Source organism: Lissotriton helveticus, chromosome 4_1 (genome assembly GCF_964261635.1).
Source record: "Lissotriton helveticus chromosome 4_1, aLisHel1.1, whole genome shotgun sequence".
In the NCBI taxonomy this organism is placed as follows: domain Eukaryota; kingdom Metazoa; phylum Chordata; class Amphibia; order Caudata; family Salamandridae; genus Lissotriton; species Lissotriton helveticus.
Genome location: NC_136063.1, coordinates 1,175,987,832 through 1,176,011,514, shown reverse-complemented (window position 1 = coordinate 1,176,011,514; position 23,683 = coordinate 1,175,987,832). Strand labels below are relative to the sequence as shown.

The following is a 23,683-nucleotide window of genomic DNA, read 5'->3' as shown; positions in this document are numbered from 1 at the left end:
ACCTTAGCATGCCGGGGTGGTGCCTACATAGGCACTGTGCATATCATATCCAGCGCGAACGACAGCAATGACGTGGAGCCAAATACAACTACCTACCGGTGCTCAGGGGTTCGACTTGAACATTTCTGGATCCAATCTGACGTCTGGGAAATATTCTAAGGTAAGGAATCTGCAGCTAGAAGTCTATATCAGATATAAATATTTTACTATACCATTTTACTATACCATTATAATGAGAGCCACGTGGTATCCCACATATACAAGATACTTAACCCGATGGCAGAAAGGAAGCTGCCTTTATGAAAGAGCAGGGGAAAAAGAACTGGGGATAACCTCAGTCCTGGACCAATAGAGAGCTAACAATTTTGCAAGTTCAGCAGGTGGTAGGGACACACTCTTCAAGATAAACAAGTTAATTACTAGACATGATCTAGCCGCAGATTCCTTAACTGTGATTTTTCTAAGCGTTAGATTGGACCCAGAAGATTTCTCTTCGAGCAATACCCTTGCGCACCAGTAGGTGGCATCAGCTCCACATGACGTCAACAGCGTAGTCTCTGCCGTTGTGATGTCTGCGTCATCTATATAGGAGCTACCTCAGTGCGTTGACTACCTCAGTGAGCTGACATTAGTTACTGTTCCCGACTTTCCACGCCAGGAGCGCAGAGCCATGAAGTACACTGACAATGGTGTGTTTCTGAACAAATAAAGCCGAGAGATAACAGCCCTCACCCTAGGAATCTGTCGAAGTGCAGGAAGGATTGGTAGGTCAGTAAGAAATCTACATTTAGATCATGTCTCTAACAAATAAGGTGTTAGTGAATGGAAGTAACTTGGTCATCTGATAAAGAAATCTAGCCGCAGTTTCCTTACCCTTGAATAATTACTCAAGCAATACCATCCCTGGAGGATGGAGTGCGGACAAGTTAGACCAAAAGTCCTGCAGGACAGACTGGCCAAATAGGCTGTCCCTGCAGCATGGACTGTCCAGGCAGTAATGTTTGGTGAATGTGAGCAGAGATGGCCAAGTTGCTGCTTGACAAATGTCGAAGACTGGGACACCACGTTGCAACGCCATGGTAGCAGCCTTAGCTCTGGTAGAATGAGCTCTTGAGCCTCCAGGAGGCTGCTTTTTGACCAGAGCGTAGGTGATTTTAATGCAAAGGACAACCCATCGAGAGATCGGCCTTTTCAGCACCACACACCCTTCCTCACTCCCACAAACCCCACGAAGAGTTGGTCATCCACCGGACCTTTTTTGTGCAGTCAAGATAGAACGACAACGCTCTTTTGGGGTCCAGACGGTGGAGTCGCTCATCTTCTTTAGGGGGATGTGGAGGAGCGTAGAAAGTGGCCGGGATGACAGATTGCCCAATGTGGAATGATGTTACTACTTTCTGTAAGAAAAGGACCTCATGCAAAGCACCAACTTGTCAGGAAAGATGGTCAGGTAAGAAGGCTTACATGACAGAGACCGTAATTCGCTCACCTGGTCTGGCAGCCGCAAATAGGTAGACAGGGCCGAAAGGCACCCTTTCAGAGTGCCCAGATCAGAGCCCTGCTGGGCAATGGTCAGAATAAAGAGTAAGACCTGAGAGATGGAAGCAGGAGGTTCAATAGATCTTTCTGTAAAAATATTTTACACATTTGTTCCACCGGCAGACGTACTCGGTCTTGGTAGAGGGACGCCTGACTGCCAAAATAACATTAGAGACTTCTGGAGGAAGGGCGAATGCTATTAACTGCCACCGATCAATCTCCACACAAGAAGGCGTACAGTTGACAGGTTCTGATGGAGGACCCCTCCCCTGTTGCTGCAACAGGAGTTTCTCCCACAGGGGAAATACTCAATTGGAGAAGATCGAGTTAACAGACTCCATGCCCAGTCCAGAGCCACAAGAATGACTTGAGCCCAGTCACTCCTGATCTTGTTGAGCACTCTGGGCAGAAGTGGTATGGGCGGAAAAACAGAAAAAAGGCCTGAGCTCCACTTGAGATGAAAAGTGTCTCCAAGCAACAGCCACCTTGGAAACTCCAGCACGAAAAAAGGTTGACATTGCGTGTTCTCGGCATAGGACAACAGATGTAACCAAGGCTCTCTCCACTGTTAAAAGAGACCATTGCGCCACCCCTGGATGGAGATGCTATTTGTGATCTTCTAGGCATCGGGAGCTGAGTTTGTCCATCCTGGCATTCAGAGAACCTGCCAGGTGTTGAACCACCAGGGATATGACCTGCTGTTCCAGCCGTACAGAGAAGCAGAACTTCCTGACAAAGGGTCCATGACCCCACCCTTGTTTCAGTACTACAAGGCGGTAGTGTTGTCCGTGAACACTTGAACCAGCTTTCCCTTTATTAAAAGAAGAAAGGATGTCAATGCCAAACGAATCGCTCAGAGCTCCAGCAAGTTGATGTGCAGTTCGAAGTCCACCAGAGATCAGAGGCCTCTCATCTCCACCTCTCCCAGATGGCCGCCCCATCCCAGGAATTCGGCATCTGTCACTACTGTATGATCTGGTTGGGGAAGGGAGAGGGGTCTGCCTCTGACCCAATCGCCGTTGGTCAACGACCACTGCAGGTCCTGCGCAGTTCACTCCGAATTATGAACCAAGTCGGAGAAATACCCCTGATGCTGCACCCACTGGAACTTCAGGTGCCACTGCAGAGCCCACATATGCCATCTGGTGTGAATTACAAGCAGGATGCAGGAGGCCATAAGGACCAGCAGCCTCAGTCATTCTCACTGAAATACAGGATAGAGGATGAAACAGTTGTATCATAGCTTGAATATGGTAGACTCGCCGTTCAGGAGGATAAGCCCGAAACTGCACTGTGTCCAGAACAGCTCCGATGAAAGGGAGCATCCGAGAGGGAGTCAGGTGTTATTCCGGCACGTTGATAGTTGGGTAACAATAAACATCTGTTATTTAGCGCCAAGATGCCCCGTCAGGGGTGAAAAGCGCTTTACAAATGCTTACGTTATGTTCTGAACCTCAGTGAATGCAGGAGGTTTGCCTAAGCCTAGAGATGGGGTGAGCTTGCCATCAACAGCCAATCGTGCAGCTGGGGGAAGCCTGCCACCCGATATGCATAGAAGGCCTGCGACCACCGCCATCATCTTGGTGAACACCAGAGGGGCGCTGGTAAGACCAAAGGTGAACTGAAAGTGCTCACGTCATATCGTAAACCGCAGATAGTGCTGTTGAGCAGGCAGGACAGGTGTATGAAAATAAGCATCCTGCAAACCTAAAAGCTACCATCCGGTCTCCTGGGTCGGGGGAAGACTAGACCTGAGCCAGAGTGAGCATCTTGAACTTTTCCTTTTTGATGAAGTATTGAGGGCCAGGAGATCCAGGACCGGATGAAGGTCTTTGTCCTTTTCAGGACCAGAAAGTAGAGGGAATAACAATCACAGTGTGCTTCTGGCGTCCGAACCCTCTCTATGGCTCCCTTGGCCAAGAGAGTCATGACTACCTCCTGAAGCAAAGTCAGGTGATCCTCCACCAGCTGTTCTTAAGTTGGAGGGATGGAAGTAGGGGTAGGCTCGAAAGGGAGTAGCCCTTCGGGTTTACTGAAGAACCCACTTGTCTGACATAATGTTTTGCCTGTTGTGGAGGTGATGGCTGATCCTGCCACCAACTCGGAGGTGGACGTATCAAGCCCACAATGAATGGGGAACTTGCCCGCATCTTTCCCATCTGATACAGCTTTGGAGAATATGGTCCGGGCCTCATTCCGGACCTGTGGCAACACTTGCGCAACCGTTTCCCACAGGTGTGGGAATAATGGCCCAACAGGCATGCGATGTTTGATGACCGCAAGGCAAGGCTGGCGGAAGAAAAGATTTTCTTACCCCAACTATCCAGCCTCTTGAATTCCATTTCCGGGAGAGTGGAAGGGAACGCACTAGGCTTTGACCTCCAGGCTCTCAGGAGTAGGGTGGTTGGTGAGTAAATTTGGATCGCCCTATGCAGGGCGATGGCGGCGGGTGATTGTCCTATTCACAGAAGTCCCTATGCTGGACTTGGACTAGGTTCTTAGAAGGACATCAGTCAAAGGCCTTATTGAATGGCAGGAGGGGTTCCGTGGAGGAGACACTCTGCTGCAAGACCTCCCTCAAGATGTTCATTTTGACTTCCACCGAAGAGAGCTGAAGGTCCAGGAACCTCAGCTGTCCTTCTCACTACCCTAGAATATGAAGCTCCCCCTTCCGTAGCCACGATAGGAGGGAGAAGTCAGGCAATTATCTGAAGAGGTATCCAGTCCCCTGGCCTCCCCCAATTCCTCATCCAGTCCATTTCGTGTTCAGAGTGGTCTTGTAAAGGGTCCCAATCTCCCTCCATTCCCAGCCCTTCAAAATAAGGCAGAGGAACAAACATAGCACCCAAGGGTGCTGGGGCACCAGAATCGTCGTAGGTCAGTGCCGATCCAGCTCCAGACTGTTGGAGATAAGAATTGGGCTAGCGCTGGAGTCTATGTCGGGGCCAGGGACGATCGTAGTGGCACGACGGGCGTCGGTCTGGATCCATGGGGGGTCATCTGCATCAAGAACCGAAGCTGCCGGCGTGGAAACCAATGGAGCCCCCTGCTGAGCCTGCAGTGCCTAAAGGCGCTCCAGCAGGGTCAAGCTGCCCAAATATGAGGCAGATGGTGTCAAAAAAATTACTTGAGTTGGGTGGGGTTGATCTGGCTTCCAGAAAGTCAGAAAGTGCAGAGCTAACCCTGGTGCAGGCTCAGCGAAACGAGGCCTAGAACGCCAAGACTACTCTGTTGCGTCAGCCGACTGATGGGGAGAAGTCGAAGTGCCCTTCAACTTCTTGCGCATCTTACCTGACCGACTAGAAGACTTTGAGTGGGAAGACAAAGACTTAGGGCTCCTAGAGTGGGGTCCAGACCTTCCGCTCGACTGGAACTGAGAACAAGACCTCTGGGGTGAACGGCGCGGTGCCGAGCTCCAGGCCGCAAGCAGCTTTAGGGACCACGCCCTCAAAGCTGTTGGAGCCATGGCCCATCAGTCGGAGCACTACTCTGAGTCGTGGTAGTGCTCCAGGCACCAAAGGCAAATAGGATGTGGATTTGTTACCTACATAGTGCGGTGACAGGCACCACACAGCTTGAATCTGGAAGGCTTCTTGGACATTCTGTAAACCTAAAAATCAACAAAAAGATTTTAAAAACCTGTCTTAAAGAGACAGAGGGTGGCTCTCTTCACGAATCGGTGGTAACTGACACGGAAAGAAAAATCTGACGCCCGAGCACCGAGGTGGCGCTTATATAGGTGATGTGGACGTCACAACAGGGGAGATGATGCTGACGACGTAACGAGGAGCCAGCCAAAGCCACCTACTGGTGTGCAAGGGTATTGCTCGAAGAAAAATCTTCTGGATCCAGTCTGACACCTGGGAAATTCAAAGGTAAAGAATCTGCGGCTAGATGTGTCTTTCAGTTTCTACATCATTGGCACTACACACAGGCATGATTGAGACTCATGGAACATAACTTATGATGGAGAGACTGCGTGCAGATGGGTACATTGACACGGATGCTGTGTTCACATCCTAGATTGCTCCTTCCTGGGGGTAGGTTCTACAGCAGATTAAGGAGGCAGTCAACTCAAGGCTTGCAGAATCTGGAAGTCATTTTGCAGGCAGCGCCCCTTAATAGATTTACCCTTTGCATGCATGGAAAGGGAGAATTCTCTCCTACATGTTGCTAGTGGGACAACACTCAATCCAGGCAAGATGATCTTACTGGAGCTATGTAGTAACAGAAACTGTGTTTTGGCCTAGGGATGGACAAACAAACAGAGAAGCTTAGGAAACAATGGACCATACTGTTGGAATATATGACTACTGAACTGAAGAAGATGGCTTTCCCAATGTGAACATGAGTCCTCAGTCTCCTTGACTAAAAGCTTTTTTCCTGTATTTACTAACCAATGAAAAAGGCAGGAGTTCGTTGTTATTACCAAGCTAATTTGTACTCAATCTTGTTGCAAATCAAAATGGTCACCTTCAGGCTACAGATGGGTTTTAGCAGAAGTGCCAACTGAGTTAAGCCATCTTTCTGACCCTGGATCAGAGTTTTATAGAATTGCAACAGAGTTAAGGGTCACTCTAGAGACAGAATACGTATGTAGCTCTTACCCGGCAGTCATTACAGCGCATGACCTTTACCCCACTGTCTTTATCACGCAGATACATATCATGGAGAGGAGTATATACAGTGGGTTTTTACCTTTATCACACATCCTTAGCAATGGTGTATTTAACTCTGAATTTTATTAACCAGTGTAATAACTGTCGCTAAATTCCTAAGCTGGATGTGGCTAATTCGTGGAAAAAAATTGCAAAAACTGAATAGGCCGAGGAACACCAACGGCTGTACAGGAAGATAACAGATAAAAGAATGGTTAGATTAATATCTTGCACTTAGCAGCTTAATGCATAAATGGTGTGTTGTCCCAGGCATCAGGATCTTTTTTCTTCTTCCCTTTATACATATTGTGATTTAAGATACGCAGTTGTATGAATTTGTATATTCTTGCTATTTAATCATTCCAAAATAATTGTGATTTTAAATCGTTAGTAGAATGGACTTTTACTGGAATTAAGTTTAAGGTCTTTATATATCTATGAAATGTAATATCTTTTTAATAGAAGAATGTCTAATTTTTATATATTTTATGTTTTATTATGCTGTCACCCCAAAATGGTTGGGTTGATGTTATATGTGACAATGTCTTTCATGATCTTAAGTGATCGCAATAAAGATTATATGATGATGATTTAACTCTGCATTTTTTTTTTAAATAACATTAATGTTATTTGAAAACAAAAAAGAGTAAAGGTAAGGAACATGTAGAGTTTTATTCTCTTCTTGCCATTTTTTGGGTCAATCAAGAGGGGGTTGGTTATTTACTTTAAAACAAATCTAAAGCATTTCCAAGGTATCACTTAGTTTTGGCAAACCTTAAGCTGATTATATGGAGATTTACCTTTATGCCGTTCCACCTCAACCATTAAAGCACTTACCAGCATGTTGTGCGTTTACTAAAAAACAATAAATAAAGCATGTGTTTGGCCAAGAAGGCCACAATATAGTCCTGGACTCCCACACTGTACACTTCTATTGTCCCTGGTGAGCGGTACAGAAACTCCCGAAGTACAATGGAGCCTTCTAGATGTGGCAGAAATGTCAGACAGCTAGACACTTGCACGAGAGTTATCAATCTCAATATGAAGCTTTGTGTCTTTTACTTGGTGCACCTGGAAATAAAATCATCATTGTGCACAGCTATGCCCTGGAATATGGAGTTGCAAACCTGTGGCATATGATGTGACAAGCCCCGAGGGTCTTGGGCTGGATGACAGTTTACAGATCTGGATAGCACTGTAACATTCTTAGAGCTGGAGTCAGTTGATACTACCCACAGTGCTGCTATGGCTATCTGAAGCTGCAGCAGGCAGTTTGGTGGCTGCTGCACAGGTTTTCATCTCTTGCCCTCAGGCACCTAGTACATGTTTCTGCCCAACAATCATGGTGACCTTGCAACTGTCCTGATTTCAGGAGCTTACCACAACTTACTATGAGAGAAAGGAGCAAATAGATTCTGCCTTCAAATCTTGGGCTTGCTTTAAAAACATCTTGAGCTTGTACACACACAAGGTGGCATTAATAGTCTACCCTGATTCAATGATGAATACAAATTCGGCAAAGGTGAGAAATTGTTCATATGCTTCTTAAAACAATGCATGGTGATTTGGTGCAAAAATCTGACAAAATGGGGCTGATGTGAGCACAGTTGAAGGTAAAGTTGAGGGTGAAGATGGTTCAGATGGAGAATGCTTGGTAGATTTCGGTGCACAAATTCAAAAACTGGATTCAAGGAAAAGGTGGCTAAAGAGCCTCTTAAGGGTGGGGCTGGTTTATAACCTACACAATTGACAGTATCTTGAATCTACAGATGAGTTAACTTTTGAGACTGATGAGTATGATCTTCATGACTCCTGTGGAATTTATCACCACTGTGACTGAATATTGCTGTACAATTTATTTGATTTACAGAAAGAAGGAAGAAACCAACAGCTGATACACATCATTATGTAGCCATTAGGGAGCAGTCATGGAGAAGCCAAGATCGCCCGCTGGACTGCCGAAAATAGATGCAACAGGCATTGAATCAGAATAAGCAGGGAATATGGCAAGGAAATCACCTTTGATCGTCTAAAATGAAACCGAAAGTGTGTTTCCTATGAAAAAATGTTTACTAGTGGTCTGTATTCTGTACAGGATTTGCACATTTTCCTTTCACTTTTCTGAGCCCGCTCACTATAGATATTAACATTACATCTTTGTTTTATCTACATATAATTTTCGCTATGTTCGTTTTTAGATTTCTAGAATTCTTTAACCCCAGGATTGGTCACCCAACACTGGGTGATTTTGTTTTATCACTTTATTGTTTTTACCAAAATAGGCACGCAATTAAAATTACCCCCCGTGGTTAAGTTGAAGTTCTCGCAATAAAGCTTGTTCAAATGAAGTCACATAACAACATGGAAGACCTCGTAAGGTTGAAATAGGCCGCGTGATGACGTATGGTTAATGGCGTCTTCGGGCATCTATGGCGTTACGCGGACATTTTGGGTGAGTGCTGATAATAGCGTGTTTGGCCCGAAGGGGTGCAGTAATTAGAGGCATATTGTGTCTTGAAGCAATCGGAACAGATAGTCATGGAGGTTTATTTTTTGTAGGGTACGGAGGTCTGAGAACGAGGTCTAGATTTCACGAGTGCATATTCAGGTTCTCTTGATGTGACGAACATAATAAGATTCACCGTCAAGAAAGCGGGTAAGTGGCTTATGCACGTTGGAATAAATCATTTTGTGCAAAGTTGCAAACAGCAGGTTGGTGATCGTTGGTCTGTGCATTTGCTCTACTTAGCTCAATAGGAGTTCTCTGGCCGGCTTCAGCCTTGTGAGTATGTTTTTTCAGTCTTATTAGGATTGTGGAGATACACACATTGGGTTAAACACCACGACATATATAAAGGGCATAAAAGCCCACTGAGCAAGGTTTTAAGACCGACAAAGGTTTAGCACTTACTCACATAAGTACCCTGATGTTATGAGTCGTTTCAAGCAATATGCAATGGCAGAATCATCTCTTTCACCTCATTGGGGTGCACAAACACAGTCTCTTTTCTTCAAAACACTGACAAACCTTTTTCCACTTTTAAATTTTGCTCATGTGCAAATCCTATTTAAATTCATTGTATCGAGCGCTTCATGCTAACCATCTGGTACTCTTCTGTTTTTGTTATAGCGCCTACTGGAAGGAACTGAATTATATCATTATATGAATATACACATGTCGCTGCAAAATCAACCCCTGATGAAGGGTTTTTAAAGAACCCAAAATGCATTGGGCTTTGCGTTATGTTAGGAAATGATACAGAACATGTGAAAACACTAATGAAATGTAACTACAGTGAAGTTGTAACTTATTTAAATGTGATTTGTTTCTCATTATGCTTTGAAAATCTTTTCAAAATACAAGTTGATTGAAGTACTATGACATTATGGTTTCAGAGTCCTGATTACACATCAGGCACTTGTTAGATATACATTACTATTAACTTCAAAACTAATGAAACCTTAGGGACTAGGCTGAGCGCTTCACAGACCTGGGTGATCCCAGGCCTCGACAGTGTATTATATTTTTAAGGGATTCAGGCAGCATCCCTCAGCGTGGAAGCTCGCCAACTTTGTTCACAATCACGTAACATTAGAAGATTAGGCTATTAGGTGTGCGGACTACACCACTACAGAGCAGTTTCGCCATTAGGGAGCAGTCATGGAGATGCCAAGATCGCCGGACTGGCGAAAATAGATGCAACAGGCATTGAATCAGAATAAGAGGGGAATATGGCAAGGAAATCACCTACGATCGTCTAAAATGAAACCGAAAGAACGGTCTTTTTGAGAATTAAAGGGACCTCAATAATAGACAGCTTGAAGAATCTGTGGGCTACTGATAAAGTTGTAAGTGAAATAAACAGCATGAACGTCAATACTTTCAATTTCATTTTTAGGCAAGACAAAGCCTCCAGAAACTCTGAAGAGTCCAGATTAGTTATTAAGGTGATTTCTGGTTCTCAAAGATATTCCAATTTGCGCAGCATACTGGTTTGAGGGATGTCATATTGTGCTGTCTCTGTGGTATGCAACATTTCTCCTTGGGAGAATGGAAAGAAGGATACAATGGCCATATATTGAGTTCAGATTGCATTACTCCTATGTTGAGTTTCTTCCTGCATTTAATTTCTCTTTAGAATGGAGCAGTAATTGTTGATGCTGTATTTACTCTTAATTATAGTAGGGGGCAAATTGTGGGCCTCCTATGGGAGGGGAGAGAGAATTTCTTATGGGGAAAGGATATGTTCACCCTGTCCAATGAAAAATACATACTAATGGGTAACCTCTCCCAATGCATTTGTCTGACGCCGTAAGACGTTCGTAAATCATTGCCACCTGCGCTAGAAACACCATTGTTTCTTTTGCTAGACCCTCACCCACTCTAGTAGGGGCATGCTTCATCATCTGGTCTCATCCTTCCCCCTAAAAACCAGGATGGGGTCGACAATATACCGGGGAGCACTTTTGATATTCAGTAGAAGTCAAACAGTTTAGCCAGAGAGCCAACTAAAGAGTACGGAATAGCCACAGGGAGACCCTCCTGTTCGATAAAAATAAAGAAGACTAAAAAGAACTCATCTGTGCAAGCACACACAGCAATGTGTCCGATGAAGTGAAGAAAATCATCTCTAAGAACTGGAAAATTCTAACATGCAATGAGTTGAAAGATTTGTGAACGTCTGATGGCGTCAGACAAATGCACTTGCTGAGGATAACCATTAGTGTACATTATTGATGCTTTAATACTTCAGGTCATACTTTTTTGTCAATGAAGATTTTATTACTGCATGTTCCAAATAGCTTAATAATAACCAATAGAATTCGAGACAGCAAAAACAATGGGGAGCATTTACTGACAAACAATGTATCACTCCAAATTCAGCCATCTAAATGTGACAGGATTTAAGATTAGGATATAATCTGCTTATATATTGTTTCGCTGACCAGTATTATTAAGGCACAAGCAAGGGCAAGGCACAAGAGTATCCGCCATCCACTTGCTCAAATAGGGAGAGTATGATATTTATGGTGTGACAGCTAGTACATAAGGCTTTTATTGGGACGGTGACACTCAGAAAAAGAAGGACCAATTAAAGGAAATGGAGATAATAGGAGAGACAACAAAATGTGGAAAGACAAGGTAAGAATAGAGAGTAGATGTCGGTGTCACAAAAAAAACCTGATTACAGTAAGGGAACATGGATTGAAAGAGTAAAGAATGTGAAAAAGAGAAAGAAAGAATGACTCAAAGCTGTATAGCCTTGTCAGTGTCAGAACAATAAGGCAATGGTTCTCTGTTGCCACAGGCGCACCATCATATATTGCGCCCTTGTAAGGGGTTGTCTAATTTTTCTTTCCACCTAGCAGAGAGTTCTTTTAATTGAAAGGTGAATAGGTTCAAGAAACACACGAGCAGCTGAATGTATGCCCTGTAGTTGACCGATATAAAACTTTTTCCCCTGGACTTGTTGTTGAAGCCCACTTTGTCACTATGTGGATGCTTAATTATCAACCCAAGAAAAACAAATATAACTTCGATGGCAAAAACAACAAACAATTATGCTTCAATCACAATATTTAGAGTCTCCGATATTTAATAAAATTGCACATAACATCCTATCAATATTTGCTGCTGTAATATATCATCTAGATACAACATCAAAAATATTTGATCCACCAATAACATAAAAAAACAACTGTGTACAATCTAAGTACTACAAAAAGTTATTGTGTTGACAGCGTTTTGTTGGCTTACACTCAGAATTATTGATGTTTCCTGCAGTTTACTCCTTAAGAATCGGTCACTGCACACAGTGGCGTAGCTAGGCACTCTGGCGCCAATGGCAGTCCGTGCCTTTGCCGCTCGCGCTGAAGAGGGGAGTGGAGGGGGGGTGTGTGGAGATATATATATATATATATATATACATACATATACATATATATATATATTCACTGAAAAAACCATAGGTTTACACCAGTTATAGTTAGCTGGAAGTTTTACTCGCATAAAACCATTGAAATTCCCACGTTATAGTTAGTTGGACTCACTATAACTTGCGCGTGCAATGCACTGCTGATGACGTCACATATTACATCACTCATGACATGGTCAGTGACATCACTCACGACATCACTGATGACACCATCCAGTGAATGTGTGTCTTTCTGAAAATTAAATATGTTTTATATATGTATATGTAAAAGTTGATGGAAGAATAAATGTTTAAATAAGTGTTTAAATGGATGTTTTTAAAAAAAAAATATTGATTGGTTAACTGGCTTATTAAGTGTATCTTAGTAAATACATATATTAGTGATTAGTGTTTAAATATTTAAATATATGTATTAGTGTTTCACTTTGTGTATAAGTGGCTGCATGGGTTGGTGAATAGCTACATGTGTATGTATATGGGTTATTAGATGTTTTTCTTAGTATCAGTATGAGTGTTTGTATGGTTTGGTGGGGGTATTACTTAGCACATAGATGCATGAATGACTGACTCTCTCTTTGTATGTGTTTTGAAGACAGCATATGTGCAGGACTGTATGGGTGGATGAGTGTATGTGTGTGTGTTAGTGAGTGAATGACTGTCTCACTAGTGTCTTTATCAATAACTACATATGTTTTAATCTACTATATGTGAATATTAATATATATAAGTGAGTATATGTGAGACATAGGCATTGTAAGAGTTCCTGTTTAAATAAGTATGTTTTTCTATAAGTGATTGTTTAACAGAGTAAATATATATATGTTTTCTTAGAAGTAAGGTGGTAGTGTGTGTATAGCTGTATATGGAAATAAATGGATGTTCAATAGTTTATTTGCATGTGTGAGTATGTGTGTGAGTAACTTTTGGATGACTGTCGGTGTGTAACAGGATATATAGGTGTATCACTACATATGATGAGTGAGTATATGTATGAGTGACTACATAGAACTGTTGGTGAATGAGTGGATGTGTATATAGATAGTGGAATTACTTAATTGGTTGTTGTAACTGATATGGGTATCTCCATTTTTTTGAAAAATGTAGTTTCTATTTTATAATATATGTTCAAGGGTTACATTACAGTAAAAGGAGATGGGTCACTCTGTCACTAGGATGGTGTCATCAGTGATGTCATGAGTGATGTCACTGACCATGTCATGAGTGATGTAATATGTGACGTCATCAGCAGTGCATTGCACGCGCAAGTTATAGTGAGTCCAACTAACTATAACGTGGGAATTTCAATGGTTTTATGCGAGTAAAACTTCCAGCTAAAAAAAGCTACTTTTAGACTTTTGGCATCCTTAATAAACCGCTCAAGAAACCTACGAAATCAAACAGTCTCCACCCTGCTTCCTTTGCATTCTCTCCACTATAGTTTTTCACAGTCTTGTAAATAGGGGTACGCGACCGAGTGCGCGCACCCCGCAACTTTTTTAACAAAAAAAAAAATATTCTTTTCGCGTTCAGGGTCCATACTGCACCCCCTGAGAAAACCCACCCGACCAGACAATCTCTACCTTCTCCCCTTTCCATGTTCTAACCCTTTGTTCTGTAATATATATTTACTCGCACTAACAAAATGGCGGACAACACTTCCTGATTTCCTCCGAATCGAATGTTGACAGACGTTAAACAGCAAATCACAATTCCGCTCGCGCACACCTGCATAGGTGCGCGCACCTGTGCGCGTTTACAGATATATAACTGATTTCAACTTTAATTTTCTCAGCAACTACTGAACGGATTTACACCATTTAAACAAAAGCATGATCTGCGACCCAGACTCTACCTTTCTACCAAATTTTTTATAAATCCATTCAGCCGTTCGAGCTGTAGCCGTGTCTAAACGTCCTTTGGAAAATAACATGGGAAAAACACGTTTTGGAACCCCCCTTTTATCTCAGCCCCCACTTGACGAATCCCCCCAAAACTTTCACAGAATGAGCGCAGCGGACCGAGCCATCTTCTTTGAGAAATTCGCAAACATTCGTCCACCAGGGCCAAAGTTATTCCCAATAGAATGTTGCGGATTTCCTATGGAAACTAGGTCCTAATATATATATATATATATATATATGTTGTCCAATGTGCCTAAGCTTTTGGGGAGGCACTCGACATTCTTCCGCCCTGCGGGCTTCTCTCTTAGCGCACTGCCTCATTTCACATAAAATCAAATCTGCCCGACGCGTTTCTGGGAGCCTGGTCCCGTCATCAGGGGCTGCATTCAAGAAATGTTCGTTCATGCGATCTTATTTACCGGGCATTGCTTAAACCACACCCAAGGGAGGCGTGTGTTCAGTACACCGTCTTGCCATGCTTTCTGGGATAGGTAGTCCGTTTGATGCATGTAGTTTTTATTCGGTCATTCTTGAAGAGTGATGCAAGTGTTCATACCTTAGTAGGCTGTGTTAAGGTTCAGTGCGCTATAATTTGCTCATGGAGTCCTGTCCTCAACCTCCAACAAGTTTGGAAGCGATTAGCCTCGACTGCCGCACTTGGTGTCCGCTGCTGCAGTCGATGGTGCCATCCCCCCGACCGGGCGGCCGATGAGAATTTTGTTGTCCAATGTGCCTAAGCTTTTGGGGAGGCACTCGACATTCTTCCGCCCTGCGGGCTTCTCTCTTAGCGCACTGCCTCATTTCACATAAAATCAAATCTGCCCGACGCGTTTCTGGGAGCCTGGTCCCGTCATCAGGGGCTGCATTCAAGAAATGTTCGTTCATGCGATCGTATTTACCGGGCATTGCTTAAACCACACCCAAGGGAGGCGTGTGTTCAGTACACCGTCTTGCCATGCTTTCTGGGATAGGTAGTCCGTTTGATGCATGTAGTTTTTATTCGGTCATTCTTGAAGAGTGATGCAAGTGTTCATACCTTAGTAGGCTGTGTTAAGGTTCAGTGCGCTATAATTTGCTCATGGAGTCCTGTCCTCAACCTCCAACAAGTTTGGAAGCGATTAGCCTCGACTGCCGCACTTGGTGTCCGCTGCTGCAGTCGATGGTGCCATCCCCCCGACCGGGCGGCCGATGAGAATTTTGTTGTCCAATGTGCCTAAGCTTTTGGGGAGGCACTCGACATTCTTCCGCCCTGCGGGCTTCTCTCTTAGCGCACTGCCTCATTTCACATAAAATCAAATCTGCCCGACGCGTTTCTGGGAGCCTGGTCCCGTCATCAGGGGCTGCATTCAAGAAATGTTCGTTCATGCGATCGTATTTACCGGGCATTGCTTAAACCACACCCAAGGGAGGCGTGTGTTCAGTACACCGTCTTGCCATGCTTTCTGGGATAGGTAGTCCGTTTGATGCATGTAGTTTTTATTCGGTCATTCTTGAAGAGTGATGCAAGTGTTCATACCTTAGTAGGCTGTGTTAAGGTTCAGTGCGCTATAATTTGCTCATGGAGTCCTGTCCTCAACCTCCAACAAGTTTGGAAGCGATTAGCCTCGACTGCCGCACTTGGTGTCCGCTGCTGCAGTCGATGGTGCCATCCCCCCGACCGGGCGGCCGATGAGAATTTTGTTGTCCAATGTGCCTAAGCTTTTGGGGAGGCACTCGACATTCTTCCGCCCTGCGGGCTTCTCTCTTAGCGCACTGCCTCATTTCACATAAAATCAAATCTGCCCGACGCGTTTCCGGTCGGGGGGATGGCACCATCGACTGCAGCAGCGGACACCAAGTGCGGCAGTCGAGGCTAATCGCTTCCAAACTTGTTGGAGGTTGAGGACAGGACTCCATGAGCAAATTATAGCGCACTGAACCTTAACACAGCCTACTAAGGTATGAACACTTGCATCACTCTTCAAGAATGACCGAATAAAAACTACATGCATCAAACGGACTACCTATCCCAGAAAGCATGGCAAGACGGTGTACTGAACACACGCCTCCCTTGGGTGTGGTTTAAGCAATGCCCGGTAAATACGATCGCATGAACGAACATTTCTTGAATGCAGCCCCTGATGACGGGACCAGGCTCCCAGAAACGCGTCGGGCAGATTTGATTTTATGTGAAATGAGGCAGTGCGCTAAGAGAGAAGCCCGCAGGGCGGAAGAATGTCGAGTGCCTCCCCAAAAGCTTAGGCACATTGGACAACAAAATTCTCATCGGCCGCCCGGTCGGGGGGATGGCACCATCGACTGCAGCAGCGGACACCAAGTGCGGCAGTCGAGGCTAATCGCTTCCAAACTTGTTGGAGGTTGAGGACAGGACTCCATGAGCAAATTATAGCGCACTGAACCTTAACACAGCCTACTAAGGTATGAACACTTGCATCACTCTTCAAGAATGACCGAATAAAAACTACATGCATCAAACGGACTACCTATCCCAGAAAGCATGGCAAGACGGTGTACTGAACACACGCCTCCCTTGGGTGTGGTTTAAGCAATGCCCGGTAAATACGATCGCATGAACGAACATTTCTTGAATGCAGCCCCTGATGACGGGACCAGGCTCCCAGAAACGCGTCGGGCAGATTTGATTTTATGTGAAATGAGGCAGTGCGCTAAGAGAGAAGCCCGCAGGGCGGAAGAATGTCGAGTGCCTCCCCAAAAGCTTAGGCACATTGGACAACAAAATTCTCATCGGCCGCCCGGTCGGGGGGATGGCACCATCGACTGCAGCAGCGGACACCAAGTGCGGCAGTCGAGGCTAATCGCTTCCAAACTTGTTGGAGGTTGAGGACAGGACTCCATGAGCAAATTATAGCGCACTGAACCTTAACACAGCCTACTAAGGTATGAACACTTGCATCACTCTTCAAGAATGACCGAATAAAAACTACATGCATCAAACGGACTACCTATCCCAGAAAGCATGGCAAGACGGTGTACTGAACACACGCCTCCCTTGGGTGTGGTTTAAGCAATGCCCGGTAAATACGATCGCATGAACGAACATTTCTTGAATGCAGCCCCTGATGACGGGACCAGGCTCCCAGAAACGCGTCGGGCAGATTTGATTTTATGTGAAATGAGGCAGTGCGCTAAGAGAGAAGCCCGCAGGGCGGAAGAATGTCGAGTGCCTCCCCAAAAGCTTAGGCACATTGGACAACAAAATTCTCATCGGCCGCCCGGTCGGGGGGATGGCACCATCGACTGCAGCAGCGGACACCAAGTGCGGCAGTCGAGGCTAATCGCTTCCAAACTTGTTGGAGGTTGAGGACAGGACTCCATGAGCAAATTATAGCGCACTGAACCTTAACACAGCCTACTAAGGTATGAACACTTGCATCACTCTTCAAGAATGACCGAATAAAAACTACATGCATCAAACGGACTACCTATCCCAGAAAGCATGGCAAGACGGTGTACTGAACACACGCCTCCCTTGGGTGTGGTTTAAGCAATGCCCGGTAAATACGATCGCATGAACGAACATTTCTTGAATGCAGCCCCTGATGACGGGACCAGGCTCCCAGAAACGCGTCGGGCAGATTTGATTTTATGTGAAATGAGGCAGTGCGCTAAGAGAGAAGCCCGCAGGGCGGAAGAATGTCGAGTGCCTCCCCAAAAGCTTAGGCACATTGGACAACAAAATTCTCATCGGCCGCCCGGTCGGGGGGATGGCACCATCGACTGCAGCAGCGGACACCAAGTGCGGCAGTCGAGGCTAATCGCTTCCAAACTTGTTGGAGGTTGAGGACAGGACTCCATGAGCAAATTATAGCGCACTGAACCTTAACACAGCCTACTAAGGTATGAACACTTGCATCACTCTTCAAGAATGACCGAATAAAAACTACATGCATCAAACGGACTACCTATCCCAGAAAGCATGGCAAGACGGTGTACTGAACACACGCCTCCCTTGGGTGTGGTTTAAGCAATGCCCGGTAAATACGATCGCATGAACGAACATTTCTTGAATGCAGCCCCTGATGACGGGACCAGGCTCCCAGAAACGCGTCGGGCAGATTTGATTTTATGTGAAATGAGGCAGTGCGCTAAGAGAGAAGCCCGCAGGGCGGAAGAATGTCGAGTGCCTCCCCAAAAGCTTAGGCACATTGGACAACAATATATATATATATATATATATATATATATATATATAGTTTGGATAACCGTTTATATGTCTCTGGATTACTGTCACATTATATAGATATATATGTTTATTCATAGGCATACAGAAGTGTCTTCGCCTATTTGCAATGTTTAAGGGAATGGGTACCGCCAAATACTCAGATTTAAGCATGTGAATCTATGAAAGATTCAATACTGGAGAAAAAACAAGTTACTTACCTGTACACTGTGGTTCTCCAGTATTGTTAACTTTCATAGATTCACATGTGGCCCTCCTTCCTCCCAGTCTAGGCTTGCCACTTTTTACCCCATGCGACTACTTACCCTAACACACTGGTGCACAAAATCTGAGGTATGGTGTCTCTGCTGGGGAGTTGAGGTTCTAGGGCTCGTCTCTGATTGGTTAAAGCTTAGACCTACATAAAGATGCTGATGGATGTAAAGTTTTACTTTCCTTTTGAAGGTTTCGAATGTACTTTTATAGTACTGCTTTTCTAATCACAGCGAGACTCCCACCACAATGAACGGGATGATTCAAGCATGCGAATCTATGAAAGATTCAATACTGGAGAATTCTGCACTTAGTGGGTCTCACAGCTCTAACAATAGAGGCCAAATACTCTGCAGGACACCAATCTCCTTCACCGGGTAGGCAGGGGAGCCGATAGGTCAGTTTCCCAATACACAGCCCAGAGAGACGCAACCATATCAGATCCCCATCTCAGGTGTTAGGTAACACTTCTCAATAGCTCATTGCAGTGCTTCAGACATTTCAATATTTGACAGTGTTGCATAGTAAGAAAATCCTTAAGTGGAGTTTCACCCAAAGAGATTTGTTGGGCTGATGCCTGGCAAATACTCTCAACACTTTTTATTATATACCCCTATATTTAACAAAACTATACTTATGGTAAAAAACTGCAAGCCACAAATACACTCAACTCTAGGTCCAAACAATACAGGTTGAATATATGACCCCCTCAAGTCATATAAGTTCGAGTCCAGTGGCAACAAATGCAACATTTCTTACTGCCTCACAAAACGATTTCCAAGATCAAATATCTGAATTAAAGAACCTACAGGTGTTTCAGTTGCAAATGTGTACAAGAGATATAATAAAATACAATTATACATGTCATGCAGTATCCTGAAATTATTATATGAACATCAACTGATTACACAGGAAGCTGATCAAATAAAGGTACAAAATCAAAACTGGTTCTTCACGTTACTTTTTGTGCAGATGGAATGCAAGAGAGGGACCACCTCAACCAATTATTTCTCTCCCTTAGGAAGTATCTTTCATTTACCCAAACTAGTATGCGAAATGGACACAGTAATTTGTATTGCCTTTTGTACCACTGTTCAAAAGGCTTTGAGTATTTTAATTTTTAATCCCAGTTTGATTTTCTTGGTCTCTGGGATGGAGTTGCACTACCACTGAACATCCTTTCAGCATCTAACAGATGATCTTCAATAGGTCACTTCTGTGTTACACTTAAATAACGAACACAATCAATGTCTGCCCTATCGTTTTCCCACTTTGTTAGTTACCATGCCCCATTTTAGGATAATATTTATATTTATTTTAGCCAATGTTTCAGCTTCTGCTATTAATTTAGGGAGGACAGCTCAGATATGCTCCTAACTCATTTTGGTGACTTTCCTAATCTCATGTATTGGGTTATTTAAGCAGAAATCATGCCACAGACTGTTGCATTCTGCTAGTGTTAAAACTGTTTGCATTGACAGCTTAAATGGTTCATCCAGTGCCAACTATGATTTGTGAATTAATGTTAAGGAACACTGTTTAAAAAGTGATTAGAATTCATCAAAAAGACAAAAATCTATCTTTTTTTCAAAATAAATAATGGTACGCACGTTCTGGTTCCATTGATCTTTCGCAAGTCCCATTTTGCTGTTGTCCATTTTCCACCATGCTGAAGTCACCCGCAGAACTGGTCTGCTGCCCTGCGTACAACAAGAATCTGAATCAGTTACGGAGGAGCAAACCAATGTCCCTAATTTTTAAGGCATGGGCAAAGTGGGCACTGGCCCAGGGCCCCACCCTTTCAGGCAGGGCCCTGATAGTGCCAGCTCTGTTCTGCAGATAGTATATCGCAAATGATCTTGAATAATTCTTAAACAGATTGTTTTGGATACTGTTTTCCTTTCATTTGTTTTTAATGGGGATGATGTGTGGGAGTCTATTACAGACATTTTGCATAAAAATGAGTTTAAGTTTCATGCAACATACATAAAAAAGTTTTCTTTTAGATTAAAACAGAAGTCACATATGAGAAATACGAGGGGGGGTCACAGAGATTATTTGCAATAATATTAGAGAGCTGTTGCTGTGTTAGAATATTGAAAACACACATTGCTACCTCTGAATATTGGATGTAAACACATTTAAAATGAGGACCGTGAGCCTGTGCACGGTCAGTGACGTGGCCAAAGAGGGCATGAAAGAGCTGAAACTGGATCATAAATTCAAATGTTGTTTGGAACAAGGGACCCCAAAATAAGGTTGGCCCAAAGCCCTCCAAATCCTTAAGGTGTCCCTGGAGCTATTGTCTTCTCACCTATTTTAAATAAATAAATGTGATGTGCTTCACGTTCCTAATCTAAATATAGTTCATTAAGATCGCATTTGTTATCATACATGTTAAGTTTTATGAAGAGAACTTAGCAAAATCCACAACCTTCGAACTATAAAAAGTGCCCTCCTTTATCCACATAGTTCTTTGATGAAACATTGACAAACATTTTACAGCTTTAGCTGTATAATATGCAAACTGGTACTCGTCTATTTTCTGGACCTAATAGAGTTTTCAAATGTGCTTGGGGTAGCACATTCTATTCAGACTATGGGTATGTTTAAGAAAATGCCTTGGCCCCCCCTGAACAGTAAGTCAACTTCAAGCATACATTCTTGTCCTCAAGCCAGTCAAATTTGGACATAGTTGTAACCTTTCCAAAGATAATACTGTCTGAACTCGGACTTTTGAAAATGTTTAACTTTGAAGAAAAGTTGAATATGTCAGACGTAGTAGTACGATTATTAAGAAAACCAGATATTTTTCTCTTTCGTTTGCTCCACCGCACTTGATTCTTAGTTGTGACAAGTCCCCTGAACCAACATAAAAAAAACATTTTAGCAAATTCTCCCAAATTCTGGTTGAGAATTTAAATTTTTCATGTGCACACCTTCAAGGGCTACAATCATGCCTTATTTTGTTTTATAATCTTTCTATTATATTCTTTGTTCCTCATTTTCTCTTTATACAAAGGGCACCAAATCAGGTCCGCTAAGTATGACTTACTTTAAAATGAACACCACACACCACTGGCCAGCAATAGAATTTTAAAACCGTTTTCAGATTTCAGAAAATCCACTGGAATGCACTCGGGGAATTTCAGAGACAAATTCAATTGACAGATTGTGACAAAGAGACCAATTTTACTGTCATGGTTTTTACTTTTTCTATAAATCTTTCTACATCTTTCTGTACAGTTTTACAGTATTGTTCATTTTAAAGTAGTTTTATGAAGTCGTTTTTGAAATCTGTTTGGCGAGGCAGGGCAACCCCCTAAAGTATTCTGTTTTTTGTTAGTGGTATATTCTTTTGTAATTTTTTCTAATAAATATGGTAAACATTGAGAGTGCTTACTGGGTCTTTCACAATGGGTTTTTATCAATAAAAAATGCACTTGAACATCACCCCCCCCCTGACCCTTTTCCCCACCCTGACCCTTTCTTTCTCGCTTTTCTGGATTATTTCTTCCCTATTTAAGGAAGCAAAGAACAATGGACCCACATGCCCATCTTGCTTTCAAATGTCTTCTGAATATCTCAAGAATGTATTAATCTTTCAACCTATAAGAATCTATTCTCTCTCTAATTGCCCTTGTATAACTTCATCGAGTAATGATTGTAATAAACTAAAAACAAAACAATGGCATTGTATCCAATACATGTTCATGTCCCCTTTTTCCTTTACAATAAAATTCAATAAAAATCTATTTGAAGACAAAAATGGATCTTCTCCTTCAAATTCTGTATTTCATATTTAAATAGTTAGCACACCAGAGTGGATAGGCATAAAGAATAATCAGCAAAAGGACAATTTAAAATATTTCAGGAAAACCATACACAGCGCCAATTGTTTTTACTGAGGCCGAAATGTTTCTCACATTTGCCATGTGGCACTCCTCTGCCACGGCCTACTTCAAAACATCTTTACGCCGCTATCTTTGAGAGGTCATATTGTCTAAAAGCAATGTACAGCAATTCTACATACGGCTCATAAAAAAGGCACAACAAGAAAAATGTACTTTTAATTTTCCGTAGCTTTCATTTTTTATACAGTCTCAACAAAAAAAGGTCAATATGCTGCTCGACCAGTATGCCAAATGCCCCCTGTATTATCTACACCATGTCTTCCAATACTTTCAAACAATCAAGCAACATCAAACCATACGTATAAGAGGTGCCTCTTCCATACGTCATATGAGAGGGATATATTCTTTGAAAAGTGTTCAGAGCCAGAGATACCCTATACAGGAACTTAGGCTGTACCACTTTAAACCTTGCACTATTTGTGCCTTCCTAATGTGGTCACTGCCTCGCACCCACTCTGAGTCACTCAGTAGCCTATAACAGTCATGCTCCCATTTGGCTCCAACCCCGGCCCACGCATTGGGAGATTTGCCTCTCGTAGCTTTTAAAGCATAGAGACGGCATGGCCTCAGCGCTATATATACAGTAATTTCCATAGTGTTCTGGACATAGGAGGCTGCTGCAGGAATACCAGCCAAGTCAGTCTGTCTACACAAGTCAAACATATGCAGACCAGGAATTGTCCCTCTGGCCCTCTCTTAGCTGTTCTTGTACTTTGGAAAAAAAACCTTTAATTTTAATTAACATTGCAGAAAATATGATTCTTATTGGGGCAAAAAAAATAAAAATAAAGAACCATGGGTTTGGAATTACACTAACCTGAAGACATAATGAAAACGACCAAGAATGACTATTAAAAAAAAGATCGGAAAGGAAAAAAAACATTAGTATGGTAAAGTATTGGCCCCACATCCCCCGCAGTGAAGGGCAAGTTACTTATCATTGCGCTCTGCTCTTTCTGGTGGATACTCTATCTGACCGCAGATGACCCACCTTAAGAATATCCCCAGGTACCAGACTAGAATCAAGATTTAAACAGCATTGCTCGGGTGTGCTGGTAGGTGGCAGTGTGCGCCTCCAAGATGACTTCGTACTACCCCAGAAGACACAGCAGAGCCTCATCTAAGCGCCATCTCTGCATGTCGACGTCAGTTTCTTTCTTGACTCAGTATGTGCCCTCGGATGTGGAGTCCAACAATAATCGGAGGTAACAGAGTGAAGATCTGTAGTTTGGGACCTTTGTGGATAGGAAAAAGACGATTCTACAAACGGAGAGGCAGGAAG

The 23,683-nt window shown here is 43.3% G+C and overlaps 1 protein-coding gene across 9 annotated transcripts in view; it reads right to left on the bottom strand.

Annotated features, from left to right (window-relative positions):
• RELCH (RAB11 binding and LisH domain, coiled-coil and HEAT repeat containing) overlaps nt 1-23,683 on the bottom strand; it is an 878,561-nt gene that overhangs the window by 345,009 nt on the left and 509,869 nt on the right. For 5 of the 9 annotated variants that reach the window (XM_078687757.1, XM_078687759.1, XM_078687760.1 and 2 more), the window contains one exon: nt 20,098-20,187. The exons of the other annotated variants lie outside the window; for them this stretch is intronic. In XM_078687757.1, coding sequence (XP_078543883.1) covers nt 20,098-20,187 — 90 coding nt within the window. The remainder of the gene's footprint in view (nt 1-20,097; nt 20,188-23,683) is intronic. 9 annotated transcript variants of the gene reach the window in all.